General features: G+C 32.2%; 1 protein-coding gene across 4 annotated transcripts in view; it reads right to left on the bottom strand.

The window, feature by feature from the left end:
- The window catches only part of LOC124359740 (sushi, von Willebrand factor type A, EGF and pentraxin domain-containing protein 1-like), a 78536-nt gene extending 52976 nt beyond the window's left edge, over positions 1-25560 (bottom strand). For 2 of the 4 annotated variants that reach the window (XM_046812742.1, XM_046812751.1), the window contains exons 1-14: positions 25132-25557; positions 24851-25009; positions 22354-22476; positions 20240-20495; positions 18619-18786; positions 18381-18539; positions 15475-15654; positions 8968-9162; positions 8398-8595; positions 6514-6615; positions 2659-2805; positions 1287-1414; positions 1060-1174; positions 397-552 (exon numbers count right to left, since the gene is read on the bottom strand). In XM_046812742.1, coding sequence (XP_046668698.1) covers positions 397-552; positions 1060-1174; positions 1287-1414; positions 2659-2805; positions 6514-6615; positions 8398-8595; positions 8968-9162; positions 15475-15654; positions 18381-18539; positions 18619-18786; positions 20240-20495; positions 22354-22476; positions 24851-25009; positions 25132-25350 — 2305 coding nt within the window. In that variant the 5' untranslated portion in view covers positions 25351-25557. Of the gene's footprint in view, positions 1-396; positions 553-1059; positions 1175-1286; positions 1415-2658; positions 2806-6513; positions 6616-8397; positions 8596-8967; positions 9163-15474; positions 15655-18380; positions 18540-18618; positions 18787-20239; positions 20496-22353; positions 22477-24850; positions 25010-25131 lie in introns of all 4 variants that reach the window. The other 2 variants (XM_046812768.1, XM_046812759.1) reach the window with 2 other exon arrangements.
- Between the last annotated feature and the right edge of the window lie 227 nt (positions 25561-25787).

Genomic DNA, 25787 nt, shown 5'->3' with positions numbered 1-25787 from the left:
TTGAGTTACCCCTTTTTAGATCATCTGCAGTTGAGATCAAAACGCTTTGTTGGTTCCTTTTACAGTAGACTTTATTTCAACTACTTGACTTCGATCTTTGAAGTAGCCTATCTATGATATCAAGTACTGTCTTACTAATTCAGCTTCTTCAACTTTGTACTAGAAATATATGTTTATGTTAATCTCAACTGACATTTATCATTCAATTTAATTATGAGTTAACATTTTTAATCCAATTACTAATTTCAACATTAATTATTTTAATAATGTTGATTTATTACAGTTTAAGAGGGATATATGTTTCCATCTTAAAAATTAATTAAAAACTTTTAACCAATAAGTCCTAAACAAAACTTATATTTTTGATACTAAATTACAATGAAATTGAATTTTAACCTGAACATTCCGGCAATGCTGACGTGTCACACGGATAAGGAACCTCAATCGTAGTATTTGCTGAGACGAACATGTACCCTTTCTCACAAAACAGGACACAACTATTGTCCGAGCAGTTGGCAAATGTGTGGGGTGGGAGTTCCTTGCAGCCATCATCTATATGTAATTACAGGTTTATAGTATTATCAATTCAGAGCAAGCGGACATTAGAAACTTGATTACAATCTCACCATGCATCCATAAAGTTTTAAATATATTAAAGCCAATTGTATGCTTTATGCAAAAATGCTTTATGTAGTTAGGCTTCAATGAAGCACATTATAAAAACACAGTTACAACAATTGAAATATATAACAATAATATAAGGTTGTTACATTTTATCACAAAAAATGAGCTTAAAAGATTCCAATCTAAGTAAAACACAACTTGTACTGGAAAAAATATAACTAAATAAATAAAATATCAAGTATACAACATAAATAATTGCAAAGGAGTTAAACCAGATAAATTATTTCCAACAAAAAACTGTTTAATATATTTTAATGAGCAGTATCTATAACATGCTTAATGAGCCTTATGGCCTGCCTCTTTTTTTAACCTTGGTCAGGCAAACTTGTATAACAACAGGATATTCAGTGGAAGCTATCCAACTGTCTATCTTACCTATTAACGTATAATTCATTATACATGAGTTTGAGTTTCCTGAATTGTCAAAGGCTGTAAAAGTTACTTCCGTTGTGCCAAGGGGAAGTTCATCAAGCTCATGGGATACATTTACCTACAACAAGAAAAAATTGGGTTCAGATTGTAAAAATTTAAAACGGAAGCAAATACAAATAATTCTTTAATATAACACAAGTAATGCAAATATTCACAAAGTATATACTTACATATAACTCCACCATGGAATTATCACTGAAATGTGATTGTGTCCATGATGTGTTGTCAGTGGTGAGGTTGACTGTCAGGTAGAAACTGGGAGGAGACTCACAGTCCTCTACAACTGGAGCCTCAGTATCTAGAAAGTGTTAACACAAACTTAAATATAAGGGGGTTTTCAACATTGCCAAAGTATTAATGACATAGATGGTAGGAAAATAATGAAAAGACGAAATGATAGATGATGGTAAAAACATTAACAATAATGACATAATAACCATATTTAACCCTTTTAGCCTCAAGCAAACTACATATTGCACAGCACCAGAGCTATACTGTTTGGAGCTAATTCAGCAGTTATTACCTGTGTACAAAAAAACATTTGTCATTTTACCATTTTCATGAAAAAGTTATAATTTTGGCTACATTATTTTTGTTGCTAGAGTATGACAAACTCAAAATACATGTAAGATGTCTAGATACATAAACATTTTCTACACTATATTACCTCAATTATTAAAATTTATACTGTTATTTTTATTTTAGTCTTTCATAGGCAAATTAAAAATAGAAAAATATATTAGAAAAATTAAAATATATATATATGTAATATAATTAAGTTAATTCTGTATAGATCTTATAAAACACTACTGATAACTTACATATTTATGAATTTATATTTTACAATAAAAAATCCAAATATAGATCTTATAACTAAAGCAACAATAATTTGAAATATGTGAATACAAGTTTATTTATATTTAGTAGTCATGGCAAATTATGTTTAAAACTTAAAAACTAAACGCCATGAAGTAAAATTTGAAATTAAAATAAATTATTGCATTGTAACCTTACAACAGAGAACAAAAACTGTAGTAAAGTCTTTACATCCTTATTGCAATATAGTATACAGTTAACTAAAACAAACTGTACATATATGTTACAATAGTATCTATGAACAAAAAAATATAGAGATACTAAATTGCTATACAGAAATAGTTTCTTAGAATTATTGATACTTGCATACATATTTTTCTTATTATTGTGGATTTATAGTACTATTGGGACAAAGGAAGCCTCAATAAGACATCATGATAAATACTTGCCAGTTTTGCATGTAAATCTACTTGACATTGGAATTGACTTATTATCATCTCTCTTATTAACAAAAACTATGAAAAAACTTATGAAATTCACCAAATTAGAATTTAATTCCAAAAGACTAAGAGCAGCAAGAAGCATTGCTGAGATTAGCATTACTTTTTTAAATTTTATGAACCAATATAAAATAAAGTTTATGCTTTGGTTACAAAACCATTTTTACATGTATGTGTACTGGCCACAAAGTATTTTAACATTTACTACATAATACTGTAATATTACCAATAACGTTGATGGTAAATTCACACACAGCCTGGTTGTAGCTGGAGTCAGTTGCCACATAGCTGATGATGGTTTGGCCTATTGGCAGTTTCATTGGGAAATCAGCTACTGGATCGGACCATATCAGTACTGTTTGATTCGAGTTATCTGAAAATCAAATCAATGTTAATGAATAAAAAGTAAAACTTATTGGTTAGAATTACTCATTTGAGATTTGTAAGTACCTAGTGTTTCCTTAGTGAATGGAGGTGACATGATTAACATTTTTAAGTACATCATTGATAAAAAGATACAGTATAAGTTCTAAAAGTAATGTAAAGATTTGGTAATGTTAATCAAAAAGATGGAAAACATACATATTTTAGGACTAAAAAATATTGTCTAGATTTAAATATACATTGTCAAATGAAATTACATTTCTGTACATCATACGGCAGTATTAGTAAATATTTTCATGCCTTTGGAATATTATTGTAAATGTCATGTGGTTATATCAATATAATAGATTTTTGTACTGAGTGAGGAAGCTGTTCCAATAAGATAGATCTTAAAAATAAACATACAAATTTAAATAAATGTCAATTGAAATTTATAGTTAAACAAAAGAGAAACAGTTCAGAGAATATATCACAAATTAGGGCAATAATTATGACAATCAATGTGAATAAAATATCTAAAACGCATGCAAGAAGCAACTTGAACTTGTAAGAAAAAGTTACATAATAGGAAGGTATACACAATTTGAAAATAAGCAGTAGATGTGAAGTATCAAGCAAAAGAATATACATAATCATATTGATAGTAAAAATACTCTAAAATATGACAGTAAAATATATTAGGGTCACTTTTCAAGTAAGACCGTATTGTAATGGATAAAGGGAAACTTTATGTAGGAACTTAAATTGTACCACAAACTAAATTATAAACATTTATTCACTTTTTTGCATAGTCACCATGAACATTTAAACATTTTCCAAGTCGTGGTACCAGGTTTTGGATCCCATCATCAAAGAACTCTGCCTCCTGACTGTTAAACCAGTTAGTAACTGTTTTTTTTCAACGTGTCATCATTTTCCAAGCACTTCCCACCAAGAAATTTATTGAGTTTTGAAAAAAGATGAAAGTCTGATGGTGCAAAGTCAGGGCTGTATGGTGGATGATCCAGTAATACCCAATGAAACTTATCCAGCTGCGTCTGTGCTCTTACAGTGAAGTGAGGCCAAGGATTGTAGTGACGCAGAACAACACTGTTAGAGAGGAGGCCTCACTGGCCGTTTTGAATAACATACCTAAGCTTCAATAACATTTCAGATTATCTCTCTGCATTTATTGTCATTCCTTACAACAGAAAAGTATGTCTTTCCGGTCCCCAAAAAACTGTGGCCACGATTTTTCTTGTTGAAAGTTCTTGCTTGAATTTCTGTGGATTCTTCGGGGAGTTTGGGTGATGCCAATCTATGGATTGACGTGTAGTACGCAACCCACATCTCCAGTCACAATGTGACTTAAAAACTCATCATCATCCTTTTGATAGCACTCCAGACAGGACAAAGAATGTGCCATGCGCTTTGCTTTATGTTCTTCTGTTAACATTTTTGAAACCCATCTTGCACAAACTTTGTTGTAACAAAGTTTATCAGTAATAATATTATAAACTACAGACCTTGAAACTTGTGGAAATTTCTGATAAAATTAGTCGATAATGAATTACCGGTTTTGGTGGATTTCCTCATAAACTTTTTGTGCCAAGTCTTCATTCATGACAATAGGCCATCCAGGCTGTTCTTCATCATGAACATTTGTCCTTACTTCATTAAAAAACCTCACTATTTTCACATTTCCATTGTTCATTACAACTTCACTAAACTTCAACAAGCTGAACGTCAAAGATATGTTAAAATTACCTATATTTGGTGTGAAAATCTCTGATGTTTTGAAGTTATATAAACTTTTGTATTAATGAAAAATAAAACATTGTCTCTATCTGTGATAAATTCTAAAAAAAATTCTAATCATAATTATCAAAATAAGCAAGATAACAAATTATTTAAATCAAGGAGATAGGCTAGCACTATGCTTGAAGAGTGTATATGTAGACTAGGTATTTTTATATAAATTAGAGTCTGACAGGATATTAATAATTATAATTTGACATAGTTAAAATTTGTAATATATTTGAATGAGTGACAGTGTTTCACTAAAACATCCGTAGTAGTTTCAATCACAGGCTGTACAAGGCTACAGTCACTAGTGAATATATTGTTTTGAAAATTTAATATTTGGAATGTAATTAAATAACAAATGTAAAATAACAGTACTTTAATTCAGATGCTAATATCCTTGAATCATATTTTGGTTAATAGAATAAAATAAAACCTTCGACAAACGTTTTGCATTATGTACAAAATACATTTATTACTGGTTTTAGGTAAATTTGACAACAGTTACTAAGTAATTATCAACTAATCATAAAAAATAACTTTATAGTATAAAGAACTTTTATTTCGTATAATATTTTGGGCCTAACATAGTTATAATATAGTTTTTGAGTTTGCTACAACATAACTCATGCCTTGCAATATTCATTACTCACAGAACCTCAATATTCAACAGCTATTTTGTTGATTTGTTACTTTATTTTCAAACAGTCAGAATGGTCAAATGTTTATAAAGAATGTAAGTAGATTCATAGAGAAAATAAATAAGAGGTAACTCATGAATAAGAGCTAAAATATAACTAGACCAAGGGTGAAAATAAATTTAAATTACAGATATTTGCGATTTGATATTATACCATTCACTGAACTCCCTTCCTCTACACTGCCCCATACAAATTTTCCACAGTGTGTAACAATGCTGCCAATAATTTTCCATAACCCTTGTCATGACTTCCGTCACTTATTCTTGCTTCAACAGTCTCAAATCTCGTTCCTTTTAAAGCTGAATTGACTTTAGGGAACAAGAAAGTTGCAGGAGGCCAAGTCTGGTGAGTAGAGTGGTAGTTCTAAGATGGGGATGTTGTGATTGGCCAAACTGTCTTCAATGACGAAGTTTGTGAGCTGGAGCATTGCCCTTTCTTAGTGGAGCATTTATGATGTATAATGGAGCCCTACAGTTTTTTTAAACATAAGTGGACATATTATTTCAGTATCCATGGGTGAGAGATTCTACACGTAAAGAAAACTTTGACTAACAGTTTCTTACTGTAGTAAAATTGTTAAGGGAGGCAACCAGTTTCGATAACCTTATGTGCAAAACATTCACAGATTTGTTCATCAAGGTGGGTTTTAGAACACTGTTTAAATATTACTTTCAATGCATTAGTTGGTTTATTTCTCACTGGTTCAATCTAAAATAAAAATAAGTTAGTAACTTTGTCTTTGCAATCTGCATAACACTACTGACCAAGCACTGTATAATTATTTAATATTTTATCAAATTTAAATATAGATAAATGTTTCTGTGAACTTCAGCTAAAAGCGACAACAGCTGTTTAAGCTTAGTTAACTTTGGATTATGTGTTGTGAATATTATAATTATTATCCAGCATTCTATGATTAAATCATTGATGTATCACACATAGGAACCTGCCCTAGTTCATAACGAAGCCGACAGTGAAAACCTTATCCAAATCCGTTGAATAGCTTAGAAAATATTGATGCACAAATAGGCCAACAAAAAAAGTGACCTTAATATTGATACTATGTATAACATACAAAGCAGTATTGAAATAGTTCAGAAGTTTTAAATATTTGTTAAACAGTAAAAAGGTTACTAATTTAGTAGATATTAACTGACAAGAAGAAGTTTTAATAAACAAAACTGAAGCAAACTGCTTTACTACATTTATACTACCTTCAGGAATTGGTTCTTTCCATGAAACAGAAGCATAGCTCACTCCCGGGTCAGTGCTGACAGTGATATTCTCAGGACACTTTACTACAGGAGGCATTGAGTCTGGCAAACATAATAAAAGCATATAAAACTTAGATAAATGAACACAATTTTTAAGCTTTAGAATTTTAACTAATTTTTAGTAAAAAAATGATCTTATGCCTTGCATTGAGTGTACTGATGGCGAGAGAAAAGAAGAGACCTGGATTCTGGCCTATCTGAAATTTGCAGGCGCTACTACTCGTATGTTGCCGCGCCTTGTTTCGTAATTCCATTATTGTTTCAATGTTCCATTGCTAGGATAAACAATTCGCAGGGTTGGCTGTGGGGTGAAGCGCCTTAAATTACCGCGCGGCAACACTAGTACACAGCTGTGCGCCGGCACGGGCCAGGTCTCTTCTTTTCTCTCGCCACCAGTATGTCATACGTTATTTAGGACTATCTCACTGGGATGAGTATGCCAGGATCAAATATAATCTTTACTTTGTCAAGGATTTTGAATAAATGTAAAATAACATATAAAAATACATTTTTTAACAGATTGGAGATATTTTTGTTAAAAGTTTGTTATATATTTTATTATTATTTATTGATTTTTTTTATTTGGAATATTTTAGCTTAAAAAGTAATGTATAGGAAATATTAAAGATAAGGTTTTATATTGATTGAATTCCTTATACAATAACATTAAAAATAACTGGCTCTACATATCTGAAACAAATTTATTTCACAAAATGTGGCTCTGTAAGGAAGCGATACTGTAAGTTTGTTCGCTATGAGATTTTAGACTTCAAAAGAAAATCACCAGAACCTGGTTTTATGATTTTAAACGTACTCTATAATTTCAAACTTCCTTACACTTTAAAATAAAAAATAAACGTTTTCTTTATAAAATTAGCAGTAGAATACAGAACATCATTATAATCCCACAATAAGGATGAGTCTGTTGAAGCTTTTGCATTATTGCCAAAATATACATAAAACTGACTCAAGAAATAAATCTTTTACATTACCAGCAAGTCAGTTATCAATGTTTTATTATCCTAGTAGAGACTACATTTCAGTGTCATTGATTTCCTTGCATATATATATATATATATATATATATATATATATATATATATATATTTTTTTTTTTTTTCTTGAATTACTGTGAAGAATACTTTAAACAGATTTTTTCCAGTTTTAAAGATGCTTAACATTAGTATAGAATAAAAACAATATCTCCTAAGATGAGAGTGAGGGGTGTACTACCTTGGTGTTCTAGAACAAGACATCATATACTCAATAAAATTAAATACTCAGACTGGAGGTAAACTACATTATGCATATATCATTTGACCTTATTTCAATTCAACAAACAAGAAATTAAACCACATATTCAGCAAAAAAATTAATCTATTGGCTGCAAATCTGTATGATCCTCAAACAAAAAAGACAGCACACTTGTGACATCTCCCCAAGCAAACAATGTTCTATTTTTCACACAGAGGCTCATCACGTACCCTTACAACCCTGTATTTGATCATAACATCTCAATATTTTTTTTTTTAAACAAGAGAAAATCTTGGATTAACAGAAGAAAGCACACACTCCTCCAATGTGATAACAGCCTGAACCGAAGGAAAAATCCACTCCAACAAATGTTTCTTGCCCCAATTCATCAAATGATTATATAAGAAATTTCAAAAAAGAAGAAACAAGAACCCTATCTACAGGAAAACTCCTGTAAAAAACAGATTGAAAAGGCAATTTGGAACAGGGATGATTATTGTTTGTTTGTTAAGCTTAGAATAATTATTTTTAATTTATCACTGATACAAAAAATATCAAATTCTTACTTACCAATACACTTTGAAATTTCCTTTTTGTGGGTCCATGAACCTCTCTTGACACATTCTCGAACCTCTGGTCCTTCTCTGTCAAAGCCATTGTTACAAACAAGATGACATTTCTGGCCGAACGGAAGTTTCCTGTTTATCATACATTCCTCAGGATGCCATACTCCATTTGATACTTTGGGGGGAGCCATACATTTTATTGCTGGAATGATAAGGTTACAATTAATTATTACCTAGTCTGACTGATATTTTAAGTTTTAAAATTAATTAATTATCATTGAGTTAAATTATTATTGGGAATTATTACTAATATTTTATAACAAGCAAAGCGATTCCTTGCTAAACCTATTAAATAATGTGTTTTAAAAAACTATTGTAAATGAAAAAAATCAGAAAATAATAAAATTTAATTTTGTCAGTAATTATAAATACTTGTCTGTAAAAAATCCACACAAAAATTAATATGGAATCACACTGCACAATATGCCTCTAGACTTAGTGTATGAAAAATCATTTGCAGCCATTACTCTGCAATATTTAAGTTGGACGTTACAGCCATATGGATTTGACATACGTTTGCAAGTGGTAGGGAGACCATCCCAGCGAGCGAGAGGGAGACATGTGCGTAGGGGAGAGCCCACAAGGTAGCTGCCTGGATGACAAGAGAACCTACACTCTGCATCCACAGGAAAGTCTTCTTCATTACCAATCTTTGGTGAGCAAGCCAGAATTCCATTATGTGGAGGTTGCAAACGGGGACATCTCTTTACTGAACAATAATTAAAGTCACTGATTTAAACAAATTTACTCAGACTTAACTGTTATTTAATACATAAACATACATAAAAATAATGACATAACAAAACATCTGGAAATTGTAAACATATGATTAATATCATCAAAATTATTCCTGTTGTAGCCTTAACACGTTCACTCTCCCGCAATGCAAATATATTTCCGTAAATATAGACCGGGTGGCACATATTTGTGCCGCGTGGTATTTCACCATAGCCCGGCCGGCACATATATGTGCCGGCCGGGCCATTCAAATAGCCCAGTGGCACAAATGTGTGCCGCTGACTCCTCCTGACTCTTCATTAATTTATTTAGATACGGGTTTTGGTAAAGTTCTGAAACTTCGTATACGGTCTATAGAAATGTGTGGCCCACATGTGTGCCGCTCGGTTTCTGGGTACTTCAATTTAGTGAAGGTAAATACAATGTTATGTTGGCACTCCTGTTTGGTACACCTGTTGCTTTGTTTATATTTCAGCTGTTGTAGGCGAAGTGTTTTTTAATAGTTAAATCCAACCTAAAAGTGTTGCAAAGTATTGTTTTGAAGTGATTTACTTATGTGGTGCTGTGAAACATAAAAGCAGTTATGGAACGATGTAAACGACCACGTATGGAGCGTGTGATATTGGATGACAGCAGTGACATAGACAGAGAGTTGGGAGGGGATTCTGATCTTAGTTCTTTGTTTAGTTCCGATGGACAAAGTGAGTATAACCCTTCAGATTACTCGAATGAAGATACTGATTCAGATTACAATCATAGGCCTAATGACGTAAACGATCCTGATGAACCAAATGTTCAGTTGCCTAACCCAGAAGGGGATATTTATTTTACTGTAGGACTAAACCCAGACAATCTTGAAGTTGAGTTTGTTCATCCAAATGATGAAAACAATGATGTTGCTAATGATCCCAACGTCCAGTTCGTTGTGGACAGTATCCATAATAAATATGAAGAAACACAGGAACAGTGGAAAAATACATCTAATTTACCCACGATTCATGATTTTGTTGGCCAAGAACAAGTACATACTGAGGCTACTGACTCACTAGAAATTTTTAGTATTTTATTTGACAACGAACTTATTGAGAAAATTTGTTGTTGGATTAACAAACGTGCTGATTCAGTTAGGGGAAACCCTTTATTAAGTCATTCCAACTTGAATAACTGGTTTCCTGTAGTTGCAGAAGAACTGAAAAAGTTTCTAGGGCTCTGTATGCTGATGGGAAATTTAAATTTCCCAAGTATTCGCCACTTCTGGTCCACTTCCCCATTGTATGACCACCCGATTTTTAAAAAAACAATGAGCAGGAACCGTTTCCAAGTAATTTTGCAGTGCCTTTGTTTTTATGATGCTGATAGTGATGCCACTGGAAATAAGCTTCATAAAATTGACAACGTACTGAGTCATGTGTTAGCTAATATTGCCAAAGTGTTCAGCCCTGGCAAAAATCTGTCTCTTGATGAGGCCATGATACTGTGGAGAGCAGTGGCGTAGCGAAGGGGGGGGTCCAGGGGGTCCGGACCCCCCCCCGAAATTTTAAGACATATTAAAAAATAAAGCATGGAGCAGGAGAAAAAAGGACAGTTATCGTTACTCTTGTCTACAAACATTAAATTGATTGATTTCACTGATTGAAGTGACCGTTGTTAAAAATATAATTGTCCTTTCGTTTAAATCATAAAGTATCAAACGATACTTTTGGGCTCGGTCTTTCGGATAGTGTAGTGTAATCACGGTATTTCAATAGGGCGCGGTCACGTGACGTCGCAAAGTAACCTGAACCGTAACACGGCGAACAGTTTAAATTAGCGACCACTTCGTTCAAATTCGTCGTGGGGACGTAAAATGACTACATAGAATTAAGTTAAGACGTTGATTTTAGGTGTCATTAAACTGTAAACGTGTATATAATTATCAAAAAATCACTTTCGGTCGGAAAATACACTTGAAAAACTCTACTGATTAGAACTTCAACTAATTTGGACTTCAATAAACGTGGGGTTTTCGATTGAGTTAGGCGACGATTTTTGTTATCATTAAACTGTACACCATACCTATATAATTATCGAGAAAAAAAAATCACTTCCGGTCGGTAAATACCGAAAAAAAGCTCTCTACAGATTCAAGTTTTGCCGATTTTGGATTTCATTGGTTGAGTGGTTGAGGTAAAAGTGGTACTTAGGATTATGTTAGGACGGTGATTTTAGGTATGAATTCAACGCCGACTAATACATATATAATTATCGAGAAAAAAAACAATTAAATCACTTTAAATTAGCGACTTTCTTCCTATGGAGTCCCACAGGGAACTATACTTGGACCAGTCTTGTTCCTTGTGTACATCAGCAGGCGGAACTCATCGTTCCTGAGAGGGAAAATGGTCCAGTATGTTGGCGATACAACGCTCTGCATTAAAGCTCCAACAAAACATGAAGTAGAAATCATTTCCTTTTTAGAACTGAATTCATGTATTCAGTTTTTTTCTAAATTAAATCTGAGGACCAACAACTCCAAATCAAATGCACTAAATTTCTGTTTGCGGCAAAGAGAGATTGAGGATCGCGCTGCTGTGATGGCGGACGATGTCCTCATAGAGGAAACTGATTCCACCAAGTTCCTCGGAATGTACCTTAATCGAAGTCTGACTTGAGACAATCGCATTGAAAGTATCTGCTCAACGGTTTCTTCAGGCATTTATGCTCTACGGAACCTTTCAAAATTTTGCTGCCGGGATGTACTAAAAATGGCCTACTTCGGCCCCCCCGGTTTCGGACCCCCCCCGAACGAAATTTCTGGCTACGCTACTGGTGGAGAGGGAGACTGTCTTTAAGACAGTACATCAAAAATAAAAGGCATAAATACGGCATTAAGCTCTATGAACTGTGCACCCATGATGGGTTTATTTTGAACATTCTGATTTATACAGGCAAGGGAACAATTGTACATGACAGCAAAGGTCATACGTATGAGGTAGTGATGCGACTAATGGAAAAATATCTGGAAAAAGGACATTCCCTATTCTTAGATAATTTTTACAACAGTGTTGCTCTTGCTGAAGGTCTCATGGAAAAACAGACCAACATGTGTGGCACCTTACAGCAAAACCGAGAAGGTAATCCTCAAGCTGTAATTCAGCAAAAGTTGAAGAAGGGAGAGTATATCAGCAGACAAAAAGGCAACATAACCATCATGAAGTGGAGGGATAAACGAAATGTGTTGACAATTTCAACAACTAACGGGCCCGAGTTTGAGGTAGTGACAAATAAGAGGGGGAATCCAGTCAACAAACCAAGTATGGTTGTTGCATGTAACAGATCAATGAGTGGTATAGATAGAAGTGATCAGATGATCAGTTACTACTCAACCCCCCGGAAAAGTCTAAGATGGTATGTCAAAGTTTTTTTCCATCTGTTGGATGCCTGCCTTTGGAATGGTAAGTTTATCCATTCAAAGTTGTACCCAAACTCGAAGATGACCTACCTCCAGTACAGGGACACAGTAATCGAGAGCTTCATCCAGGTTCTGCCCACTCCTCGCCCTGGCCCCTCAAGACGCAGCTCGGTTCAGCAGCACTTTCCAAAGAAGCTAGAGAAGAGGGTTAGGTGCATCAATTGTCGCCTAACATAGAAGAAACGGAAAACTACGTTTTTCGTGTGTGGTGACAGCAAAGATGATGAGAACAAGAGCTTTGGACTTTGTATGCCAGACTGCTTCAAGGCGTGGCATGAAAAATGAGCAGCAGATGAACGAACTTTCTAAGTAATGTGTCGTAAAGTGCGCGTAAGAAAGTAATTTTGTTTAGCAGTTTTGAATACTTTGACAATTTGTAATAACGTATAGTGAAGTCAAATATTTTGTGTAGCGGGTTTTCTATAAATAAAACCTAACGACTGTATAATGTTTGTTTTATTCAAACAACCATCCATTTTAGAGAAAACATTATTATGCGGCACATATAAGTGCCAGCTGGGCTACAGCAATAAAACCAAGACTTTTTATTGCTATATAGCCCAAGCGGTACATATGTGCCTTTAAAAAACAAGCTCTAAAAGGGAAATAAACTAATATATTAGAATTTCATATATATTATAACTCATTGTTTGCGCAAAAAAACCTAATTTTAGCAATTTTCAACTTTGGGCTGTGGATAGTGTAATATTTTCAATGGTGTTACACTATGAAACTCTTTAGCATTATGCGAGGGCAGTATGTACACTTGGCCCGGCACAAATATGTGCCACTCGGGAGCGAACTAAATATTCACAAATATTTTGTTTTAATGCCTTATCTGCAGTTTTATGCTGAGTATTCTAATGAGGCAGCATAAGCACACTACAGTGTTTGCCACAGTAAACGTGTTAATCAACAACTTTCTAGGATTTGCCAAAAGTAGCTATCTGTGAGAAACAATTGTAATATAACATATCACCTATTAGAGCTTAGCAGGATCAAAGAAAAAAGTTTAAAAATAACTTTATTGGCGGGAAATTTCGTTTGTGATAGCAAAGAATTAACCCTAGAACTGGCACACAATTCAGTTGACTGGAACAGCAACAGTGGATATCCTAAGTGAGTTATCTGCATATTCAAAGATATCAAGTCAGGTTTGCTGTGTGGTCTAAGGCACTACTCTCAGACTCGGGAGTTAGCCTTGGAGTCGCGGTTCAATTCATGACCATAAGATAGCTTTAAAGTAAAAAAAAACATTTATACCACAGTAACAGCCATACTGTTAGATACATAAATTCGTACTCACAGGGGGAAAAAATGCATTGTAAATAGCAATTTTGCCAGTTCCAGAGTTTAATAATTTTCTAATCTGTTCTAAAACACAACAGTTGTAATTTTCATAAAAGTTTGATGAATTTAGTCATATAAAGAGGAAACAACATATTCATAGCAAATATACACATAAGTGATAATGTACAGATTAAAATATATTACGGTATCCTAGTTATACAATCCTAAGTTGTAACAGGTCAAATTACGACATTTGAATATTCGCGGGGAATTGGCAGACTGTGACGTCAATGAATCGGCAGACTGTGACGTCAATGAATCGGCAGACTGTGACGTCAGTGAATCACATGTTGTCGGAATTGAAGTTTATTTAATTAATAACGAAGAAATTTATTGAACTTTATACGGGAAAAGATTTGATCAATTAAAATGAAGTAAACATAACCGAAATTCGTGTTTTACAAAGGTGCTAAATAGAATTACGCAGAAAAGCCAATTGTGGGATTAATGACTTGTATATTGATGACGTCATAAAGCACATGTTGCTAAAAATTTAAATAAAAAGCTTTGAAAAAATAATAAAAAGAAAATAGAAAGACTTAAATTGATTAATTATAGTAAACGTGATAAATTTCGACAATTATAAGAAAAGAATCAAATTATATTTATTCGTGAAGACGCTGATTTGAACGAGAGAGGGGATGAGTATTGTTTTGAGTCGGTATCCGTAGTTTTATACGGAGATTCGGTCTTCTCTCACCAGACTTGAAGCAAGGAGGTTGTGTTGATTCTCCTGGGATAGTAGTGATCTGTTGTATAGTGTATTGAAATTTTAATGAAGGATGGGATATTATTTTAGTCTTTTAAATTATCAAAGCATTGCAAGGTGAGTGAAATTATAATATGTATTGAGAGTGTGACATGGAATAAATTAATCTCATGGTCACTTGGTTTGACTTTTCTTTGAATATCCCCTTTATAAAAAGTGTGATGGAGTGATATTAAATTTTTTAATCACTACTTAACATATTTTAAAACCTGAGATACACACAGACTTGTTGTTGGTGATAACACCACAGACATTCAAATTTAATAAGTTTTAAGCAGTACCAAGGGAATGCAGCTAGCATTGGGCAAGATGGCGACCAATACCATGATGAGCAACATGGTACAACAACGTGCCACTGGTGACAAAAAGGCGTACAACTACATGGTGAGTCAACAACACTAAAGAACCGACTCACAATAAATTGACACAACCACGTGGAGGGGATCCGCAGCAAATTGACGCAGTCAAGGTAAAGGGCTTTCAGCAAATTACAGCAGTCAACGTGGGGGTGACACACATCAAATTGGCGCTACAACCTGATACACTTCAAAGTTACAGAGTTAGAATATTCATACATATTAAATAGGCTATTGTTTATTACAGTTTTGTTTATTACTTCAAGATACAAAACAATTATTGAACCAAACAGATAAATAAAGACATATTTAACATGACATACTTATTCTTAATGGTTAAGAGAAAGACTGACATACCAACACATTTAGGTGGTTTGCCCGACCACTTGCTATCCTGTTGGCAGAGACGCACACTGGAGCCGATGAGAGTGTAGCCAACCTTGCAGCGACTGCCACAGCCTGCGTTGACTACATTGCCGCATGTCCCTCGTACAAAGAATCCATGCTTTGGCGGCTTCAGGACAGGACACTTCACCACTGAGGCACAACACCACTATTAACATTTTACTATGTTTATCTAAATTATACATTAGAAATACGATAGACTATCACAGTCAGAGAACTCACTGTGACTAGGAAAGGTACACTGATGGATCGAAGACTATCTGTCTTGGGAACCTGGTGTGGATATTATGAGGGAGGGTTAATCCTTTCCGTGCTGTAGACAGATATATTATAATGTTAGATTTTGACTATTCAATTCAATTCAATTCAAAACAATCTTTATTTACCATTTGCACATTACATTACAAGAATAAATATACAAATATAAACGGTGTCAATAGTATGAACTTAGATTTAAGAACTAAATACATAAGTTAATTTGCTAAAACAGTATGTATTTAAACAAAAGTATAATTTGCTAAAATGCCAAATAAAGTTATATACAATATTATAGATTATGTCTCTTTGGAGAATTTTTGATTGACAAAAAGGCCTTCGAAATGCCCGGTGTACTGTGCTCATCATGGTTGCCAAGGAAGTATTTACAAACGACCTTCACTCTGCGGCAGGGGAAGAGGGAGCGCCCTTTGTCTAACTCTGACCACCTGCTCGTCAGTTCTGCATCTCCTACAGAGCCATAACCAAACATATCCGTGGCATGTATTACTGCTTTCTCGGTTGTCATGAGTGTGCGTCTACTACGTATCTCGTTATCATTCTTTATCCTGTGTTAGTGTTGTGATTAGAAAATATACTAATAATTAGTAGTTTATAAAACTTTTCAGTTTAATTACATTCAAATAAACAGTTTTGTAAATAGTCCTTTTTTATTTTTATCACTAAATATGTTAATTTTAAGTAAAATGCTCTGTTTTATACTTTTTTTGCTTTTACCTTTTTTAATTTAGTTATAATAAAAATTAGCTTTGAACTTAAAGGGAAAAACATTTTTTACTTGTCTTGGTGTTGCAGGAAAGTTAATGGATTTATTAGTCACGTGCGAAGAGCTAATACCTTCCTATGGGTGAGTCACCTCTGTATTCTAGACAGGAGTTACAGCTGTTATGGAGTGTGCCTGTGAAAACATGAAAATTGGTGAAAATAAATACTGCATTTTTACAAACAGCAGGTAGTCCTTGGAGCCCTATCTTCTTTTGGGTTCAGGTCAAAGGTCATTTGAGATTGTTATATTGCAGTCTCCAAGTTAGGTAGACTCAACAATATCACAGTGTGTTGGGTCCCAGGTCACACTGGATTTGGAGGTAATGAAACGACAACATGGAATTTTTTTCAGTATTTTAGAACAAGAACAAATGTAACAGGAATACTAGATGAGATAGTGATCAGGCTATGCCCATCTGAGCAAAGCGATATGGCTAAGTAGCACAGGTTCCACACGCTCTTCATTATCGATGATAGGAAGGGGCCATATTCTATAATCAATACAAGCTATTGTAAAAAATGTAAATAAAAAAATTAAGTTATAAAATCGTCTACAGTATTTGATTAAGATAATATTTCACTTATAAAAAGAATTAACCAAAAACTTATTATTAAAAATATTGCTTAATTTATTTACAGGAAACCATGTTTAATGGAAAATTTATGAAGACAAGTGTATTTTAATAGTTTTATTTCGGGAACAATATGAAAGTCTTTTGTTATGCTTTTTTTATTATGGAGATATAAGTTAAAAGTCAACGTTTACAATTTCAAACCAAAGTTAGAGGCCAAACAAAGAGCTAACAATTGTAGCAAACAATAGTTCAAGAACTTTTGGGAAATATAATAAAGTTATATATTTTTATTAATTACTTATGACATAAAATATGTAATGACTGGAGTACGGCTGATTGATGGCTCTCAGCTGGCCAGTTGTAACAAAAGATTGACATGAGCATATAACTTACACTTTTATCATAATCAGTGGGAGAAAGGGATTTCAATTTTACACCTACTTATCTGTCACCGCAATTTTATTTTACTTTATATTCCAATGGAAAGCTCCATTTTACAATTAGATCAAAGAAATTAGAAAATTAGATAAATTTAGGAAATAGATTATGTTGAGGTGTACTAGCAAAAGAACCTTAACGATTATCTAACAATGCAGATGGAAATTTTAACAATGAATAATTGATATTTTTAGTGTGACAGACACTGTTATGGCTGTAAGACTGTAGTAAACACAGCAGTTTGATAGCTGATATGCCAGAAATCGCAGAGAGCATAAAATATCCATTTCCTTGATCTCCTTAATACTCAAGTACGATTTTATAAAATGTAGAGTCAAATAGTTTACACTTAACACAGTTTATTTTGACTAGTAATAATTACTGTAGAGAACTGATTACATTTCTATACATCACCTTTCAATGTAATGACATTTTAATTACACCACAGATTACAATGACAATCAATATGATTCAATGAATTAATCACTTCCTACTGCTTTGGAATAAATGTTCTGGTTAAACTAAAATTGTAGTAATTCGATCAAGTAGGCTTACATGTAGGTCCCAAATGGTTTGCATTACTAAGATTACTGAATAGTACATAATACTATATATACATATATGATTTTATTTCCTTCTGTGAAAGAATTATCGGTGTAACAGCAGTGAGGAATCTTTTAGCAGTATCATAAGAATTATGGCAGAGATACAATAACCAAGCAGTTTCACTCACAGGTAAAATTTGATAAAATATCATTAAGAATGAAACTTTTTATTATTTTACTATTAATTTTATTCACTTACTTTCACACAATGTTCCATTAGCAACAAAACCACGTTTGCAGACACAGTCTTGCAGCCCCACAGCTGGTCCCAGGGTTATATGGTTGACATCTGGACAAGGAGTACATCTCGTCACATCCCCTGGCACCTCCCCATTGTGATAAGTTCCGTTTGGACAAGCTGTACATGTAACGGTTTAGTTTCACATGTGATATATTTGCAAGTAATATCATTAAAATTGTTAAAAAATATTACTTACGAAGACAAGGACTCTCCTGATCAGCTGTTCCAAGCCCGTAGAACCCCGGGGGACACAGACACTCATACAGGCCTGTCCGCAGCCCACAGGCACACAGCGCTAGAGAGCTACAGACATTTTGGCACAGCCCACTGTTGGTCACGGGCATGTACACTCCAGCTGATAGATCTACATGCAACACCAGTTACATTTTACTTTCAAGTAAATCTAAAGATAGTTTTATGAAATCAATCAATATTGTGCCTTCTATTGCCCTTTATATTGCATGGATTCACTGTTGTAAGTTTTAGAAGTAGCTCTCAAAGACCATAACTACAGTAGGACCTCTTTTAATTATAATATTTAGACCTGTTGAATTTGGAATTTTTCCAGATTACAAAGTGCTTATAAGGAAGTATTGTATAGTAATGAAATATTGAAAGTTAAACATTATTTTATTGGTTCAAAAATAAAATAAAAACTAAGAAATCAAATAGAAGTCCAAGAAGTCTGGATGTCCTGCTTGACATCTGTCTGCATATTGTCATAATGGAGTTTTGCTTAGATTATCAATGTGTACTTTAAATTTCGTCTCATTAATGTATTGATGTTAACATAAAGAAGTTGGAACATTATAGTATATCAAAAGCAAAAAATATGTCACAAAAATTATTTAAAGATTGTAATATAAGAAAGTAATGTTAAATAATATGATACTGAATAGCTAAGCATTTCAGATTCTAAAGTGCTGAACTACTGAAATGTATTGTATTCTATATATTTTGTAATTTTACAGTCCAATTTGGGATGTACCATACAAAATTAATGAAAAACCTGAGTCAATGACATTAATAATATTTTTTCATAGAACATATCCTGTTGTAACTAACTTATTGCTTTTTAATCAATCTTGTGCAATCATAGAGTAAGGCCAGAGAGAGGAACTAGCAAACATGGAGCACAACAGGATTAGGAAATCCATTACAATATATTATAGAAATAATAATCACAATATGTTCTATATAGTATAATAAATTATTTATTATATATATATATATATATATATATATATATATATATATATATATATACAGTATTGTTTTCAAAATTTCCACTTGCTTTTTATATGTATTTGGTTTTTAATACTGTATGGACTGAATTCCAACAATGAACACAATGCATATAGTGGAATATACAAAAATTGGAAGATCGTGGTCTTATTGTAATTAAAAAAAAATATTTTTCATTCAAAACTATAGTGACCCATGGTATTTGTGTGCATTAAGGAAACCATTGAAACATCATTGGAACATGGCTTTTAAGCATATCTTCGATCTAAAATTCCCACTCCCATAAACACAATGTAAACCAGAGTCGGTACAGACCTATTTTCTTTTGGAATGCTTTCATTTCTTTCCAAACTTTTATTTTGTATCAAGTACATTCTATTGGCCTCATATTTCTCAACTATTGGTTTTAACAAGAACTCAATAAATACAATGTAAATCCATAAATTTGTACTTAATGAAGAATGATTGCTTCATTAAATAATCTTCTGCTGATCACAACTTCTAAAATCATTTCTGGCGAGATGAAAAATGATATAATATTTACAAACAACTCCTCCACTAAGATTTTTTACCTCTATGCAGGGCTCTCCTGGCCAGAGCCACAAATTCACTGAAACTGTCCAAAATGTAGGAATACTCCTCCCCAGGAGTCGAAGCCATGTCATACAGTTCAGCAGTGTTCCCACTATGGACTCCGAATGTAAATATTATCACACCATCAGATTTTAGTGCTTTAGCTACATCTCTTGGATCTCCCCCATTTGAAAAGCCATCAGTTACCAAGAATAATGCCTTTCGAGAACCTGGCCTTGAGTGTGAAAATATAGCCTGTAAAGAATTGTATTAATGCTTTAACAAGACAATTACATTCAATGTTGAATATAGGAAAAATTAAATGTACTGTTTTTTCTTGTTAAGAAGATAAAGTTTACATCATTTGAGTTTAAAATACTAAAAATGTATAATGTTTTCAGAGTTGGCAACTATAACAATCAGAGGTGTGTTGTGGAATGTTAAATTGGATGGAATTATTCTTCAATCATCTTTAAGGGCAGTTGTCATTTGGAGTCCCAATAATAAAATAAGACTAAATAGTAAAATAATGTAAAATAACTAATTATAACTACTCAGGGTGATTAAAAATGAACTACTTCCTGAACTTTGAAAATAATTAAAGTATATTTGAATTTCTCATTGACATGACACCAATTTAATTTATGTGTAACTCAATTTTTGTCAGGCCTACTTATGGTAATTAAATTTATACCTCATATTTATCATAAAGAGAAGCACAGCACATATTTGTGAAAATTATATGTCTATATCTATAATATATACAGAGTTAAGAGTTATTGAAAGATTAATAACTTATAAAGAATGAATTATACAATACCTGGAAACTAATAATTTGTTATCAGAATCATTTTCATTTTAATCAAAATTTAATTTAGGTCTTTTCATATATTGAAAGTCTTTGACATTGTGGATCACATAATTTTACTAGATAAGCTATCAATATATTTCTTTAGTACAAGAATTGTTAATTTCTCAAAATAACACTTATAAAATAGACAGCATTTAGTTTGTAAATAACTTTCCATGTTTTTGCGGTATACTAATAAGATAACTTTTGGGACCAATACTTATAATGATCTGTCTCACAACATACAATATAACATGCAATATTGAGACTTTTCTGTTTGCAGAAGATTTAGGTGTGTGCATACAGAATAGGTGTTTGTCTGAAAAACATTTAAAGTCGTAAGGGATGTTTCTAAGTTTCTTGAAAGTGAAGGAAACAGGATTTTTACGGACATTTGCCATCGTTCAGTGAAACAAGAAATCAGTAACACTACGTTTCGAGATCTGCAATCTGATCTCTTCTTCAGGTAAAGAACTAACCTAATACATGAAAGACCATAAAATGAGATTTAACCATATTATTTTTTTATAGAGCTTTAACAAAGCTTATCATTTGAGTACCTAGAAAAATTTAATTTCTGTCTGTGTGTTCACATATATAAAAAATAAACTAACCCATGGACCCATTGATATTTTGCACAAAGTTTGATTTCTACATGGGTAACTTAATGGTTCATGTCATTCCGTGGGATTTGGCTGAAGATAAGCGAATAATTTTATATTGATGACATGGGTAACCATGATGGCAATGAGCAAATTGTAGAATAAAAGAATTTGTACATAAACTGAGAATTATCATTTGACAGAGTAACACATATATTGAGATTACTTTTTAAATTGATAAACTTTCATTACGTTTTGTCAGGTCCTTCAATACAATTAAGTTAGTTTTTTAGTATTTAGAGAAGACAGAGTTCAGTGACGATGTACGTCTCTCTGGGATTTGGCTTAGCGTTAGTAAAGTGTTTAACCCACTTTAATATCTGGATAAAATAGAAGAGTTTTGGACAGGAGAAATATGTCGGAATCGCCTATAACCATTGAATTGTTGTATTTGCAAACGCACACTTAACCCTGTCCTCTATCGCATGATTTGTTGCTCAGACACAGTAAATATACAAATAAAAGTATGTCCCTTAAATTCTCAATCCCAAACCTGCTCAATATATTTGGATACCACTATATCATGCAGTAAAATTTATTTTTTACAATTTGTGTATTAATTAAACACTTAAAAATTAGTATAATTTTACAGAGATATTACCTGAGCCTCACGCATAGCCCCTAGTGTGTATGTACCACCTCCAGTATACTGGGCATGATGATGAAGCACACTACATTTGTCAAGGTCAGCATTGGGATGGCTCATCAAGTCTATTTCTCTTACCTATGAAAAAATATAAATACTGTTGGGTATTTGGTAATAATATAATTCTATAGTGAAAATGTCATATGCTTTAACCCCCCCAAATTATTATTAATATAACTTATTTCTATTTCTATTTTATACTCATTACATAATTAATGAAAATTTCATTAAAAATATAAACATTTTAATTAGTTTCCTAGCATTAAGAATAATTATATTGTAATTTCATTTTGCTGATCTGCTAAAATGCTATTGACTAACTTATAATAATTTTTGTTTTAAAGCTCACTTAACTAAACTAATAAACAAATAAATAAAGTGACTTAAAAATTATACAAAAAAGTAACCATACAACACGTTAGACTTTAATAATGAATAACTAAGAAAATATATTTTAATGATCTAGAGTAATGAAATTTTAGAGATATTAGATAGGATAAAGTCTACTTAAAAATAAAATAATAATTTCTCAGTCATTAGCCATCACTGATTTAAGACTTAGATAAGATTTTGACTGTCTTAAGAACTAATAGACATCTCAATTTTACTCACTAAAGTTTTTTTTGTATTAAACCAGTTTTTACGATATTTAACTTAACAATATTAAAAAGAACACTAATATGAAATAACAAATATTGGTCCTCTCTTTTAAAACAACAGTTAGTTATGATTTAATAACATATGTATCATAAAAATATTAATACTTTTATTTAAATGGTTTTTAACATCTTAATTCAGTTTAGTTCAAATAATCTTTAATCATAAATACACAAAACAATTAATGCATCAAATAGTTCCAATTGTACAATTATAAACTAAAACTATGTTTAATTCATTAAAATATGCTATTATGTATTTATCTTTATACATTGTGGAGCTTTGTTATTGGAATTCTTTAATTAATTTATAAACAAACACTCCAATAATAATTACATTCATTATTGTTGGAGGGCTTGTTTTAGAATTAATTATATATTTTTTATTGCTAAAAACTCTTTGACAGAGTATAGTAGTGATGATAACAAATAAGTGTTTAACAATTACTCATTTAATTAATAATATTTAACGTTTTCTACAATATTATTACAGTTTTCTCCACAAATTTATTTTTTTCATAAAATGTTTATGGGCTTGTTTTGAAATAGTGACATTAATTCTGATAAAATAATAACAGTGATTTTCATTCATCAACAACAATTTAAATGCTAAAAATGTTTAGACCTCCTTGTGCCATTTAGGTGATAATTAATTATCTACTGTGCATTGCCTTTTCATAGATCTTGGATAAAATGGTACTCGTAAATAATAATGGTCTAGAATTAGACTAACTTGTTTCATCACCTTTGCTGAAATAGAAATCAACCATTGATATTTTAAATTTGTAAAAATACGACTTATAAAAGATGAGTATATTAAATTAACATTTATTTGGCATTAGGATAAGCCAGTAAAGTATTTATTACATAAATACATTATTACTTTGTCTCTTTGTTACGTTTATCTCATTGTTATCAAATGGTTAGAGTCTAAAAAAGGTTCAATCCAAACATATGTCATATTAAAATTTATTTGTTTGTTATTGTTAACTTTTTCAAATTTTAATGCGTTTTACATACTCAAATGGGGAAGGTAATGTTTGCAAAAAATGATGCTTTTCCAAATGAAACTCTACTCCGATTAATGCATCATAAAATTTGTAATATTTCTGATACTTTTTACATTGTTGACACAAGTTAGCTTTATTTTCTGCAGGCAAGTCGTCTTTAATATTGAACCCACACTGTTTTGTTACATAAGATGTTACTTTATATATAAAAACTTCAGTTTTTGGATCAATATTATGAACTATAGCTTGCCAGTAGAGTAAATCTTTGCTATAGCAAATACTCTTGTCGCCCATATAATTATAATAATTTATTTTTTGCATGACATTAATATTTGTATTTTCTTATTGTAAAATTGTTTATTTAAAAAAATATTTTACGAAAAGAAAAAAGGAATAAAATACTAATTAGAATATTTAATTACTTTCAGTAAATTTATAAGCAATACACATCACAGAGAAATATAGTAGAAATGTTATGTTGTTCAAATCATTACAAATACAGTGATGTTCATATTGGTTTGGAACTACTATGTTATTTATAACAATCTAACATGTCATTTTGCGTATGATTTAATATACTGAAAGCAAAACTAGGTGTAACATTTAATAAGAGAAACTTTTAATATTGGCAATACACAACATTTTAATCACATTTTAAAATCTTCTTGACTGGATATAATTTGTAAAAAATTGATATATGGTATAAAATTAACATGCAAAATGTCTGTTTTTTTTTACCTAAATATAGTAAAAATAATAAATATTATTAGCAAAATTAGAACTAACCACTTGTCCAATGGATGAAAAAGTAATCAAAGCTACTCGAGTATCATTGTAAGAGACAGAAAAGTCTGCCAGCAACTTCTTTACAAACTCCAATTCTGACTGAAAATTTTCTGATCCCACACTTGACGAGGCATCAATCAAAAACACCAATTCCACTTTCTGAAAACATAAAATACTTTTTCAAATCTTTGTCCAGAGTGAGTTAAACTTTGTCAACATGACACGCCCACTAAAAATATAATGGAAAGTTTATTTTGTAACATTAATCACACCATACTTACGTGGTGTTTCTCAGCTGCAATAAGGGCATCAAAATGTTTCTTGAACACTTCTCCAAGAACTTCCACTTTGGACTTTAAGACCAAGTTTTCCAGCTTTTCTACTTTCTCTTTAAGTTTTTTCTGTTGGCCAGTGCTGAAGAACCCACTGGAGGAGTCCACACCTGTCTTCTGCTGTGCCACGACGGTGACGGCTGTGATGAGCACCACTGCCATCAGCATGGCTGTGACTGTGACGATGTGACGGCAGTCACAGTAGCTGTCACATGTGAAGAGCCACTTAAGACTGACACTAGCCAGACCCCCAGTATGTGGGCCAGTTTGTTGTTGCAATTCCACAGAGGACAAAAACTGTACTAGAGTGCAGGCATCAACTGTCAATGGTTTTATAGTTCTATTCTAAGCAGATGACTTCAGATGGTATTGCGTTGCAATTTACGCCTCACTAAATTATAGAAACAAAAGTGTTCTTGTAGAGACTATTATGTAACATAGATGGCTATTATTTCATGAAGTTTGATATTATTTCAAATCCAATTAATTTAGAAATTCCAGAAGATTTGTACGCTTTTAGATTAATAAATAAATTTAAAAAACTGTTGTATGAACAATAATAAGTCAAATAAATTTAATTATTACAGCTCATTCAACAAACTTTT

Source organism: Homalodisca vitripennis, chromosome 1, assembly GCF_021130785.1.
Source record: "Homalodisca vitripennis isolate AUS2020 chromosome 1, UT_GWSS_2.1, whole genome shotgun sequence".
NCBI classification, from domain to species: Eukaryota; Metazoa; Arthropoda; class Insecta; order Hemiptera; family Cicadellidae; genus Homalodisca; species Homalodisca vitripennis.
This window is presented reverse-complemented; position numbering and strand designations above follow the sequence as displayed.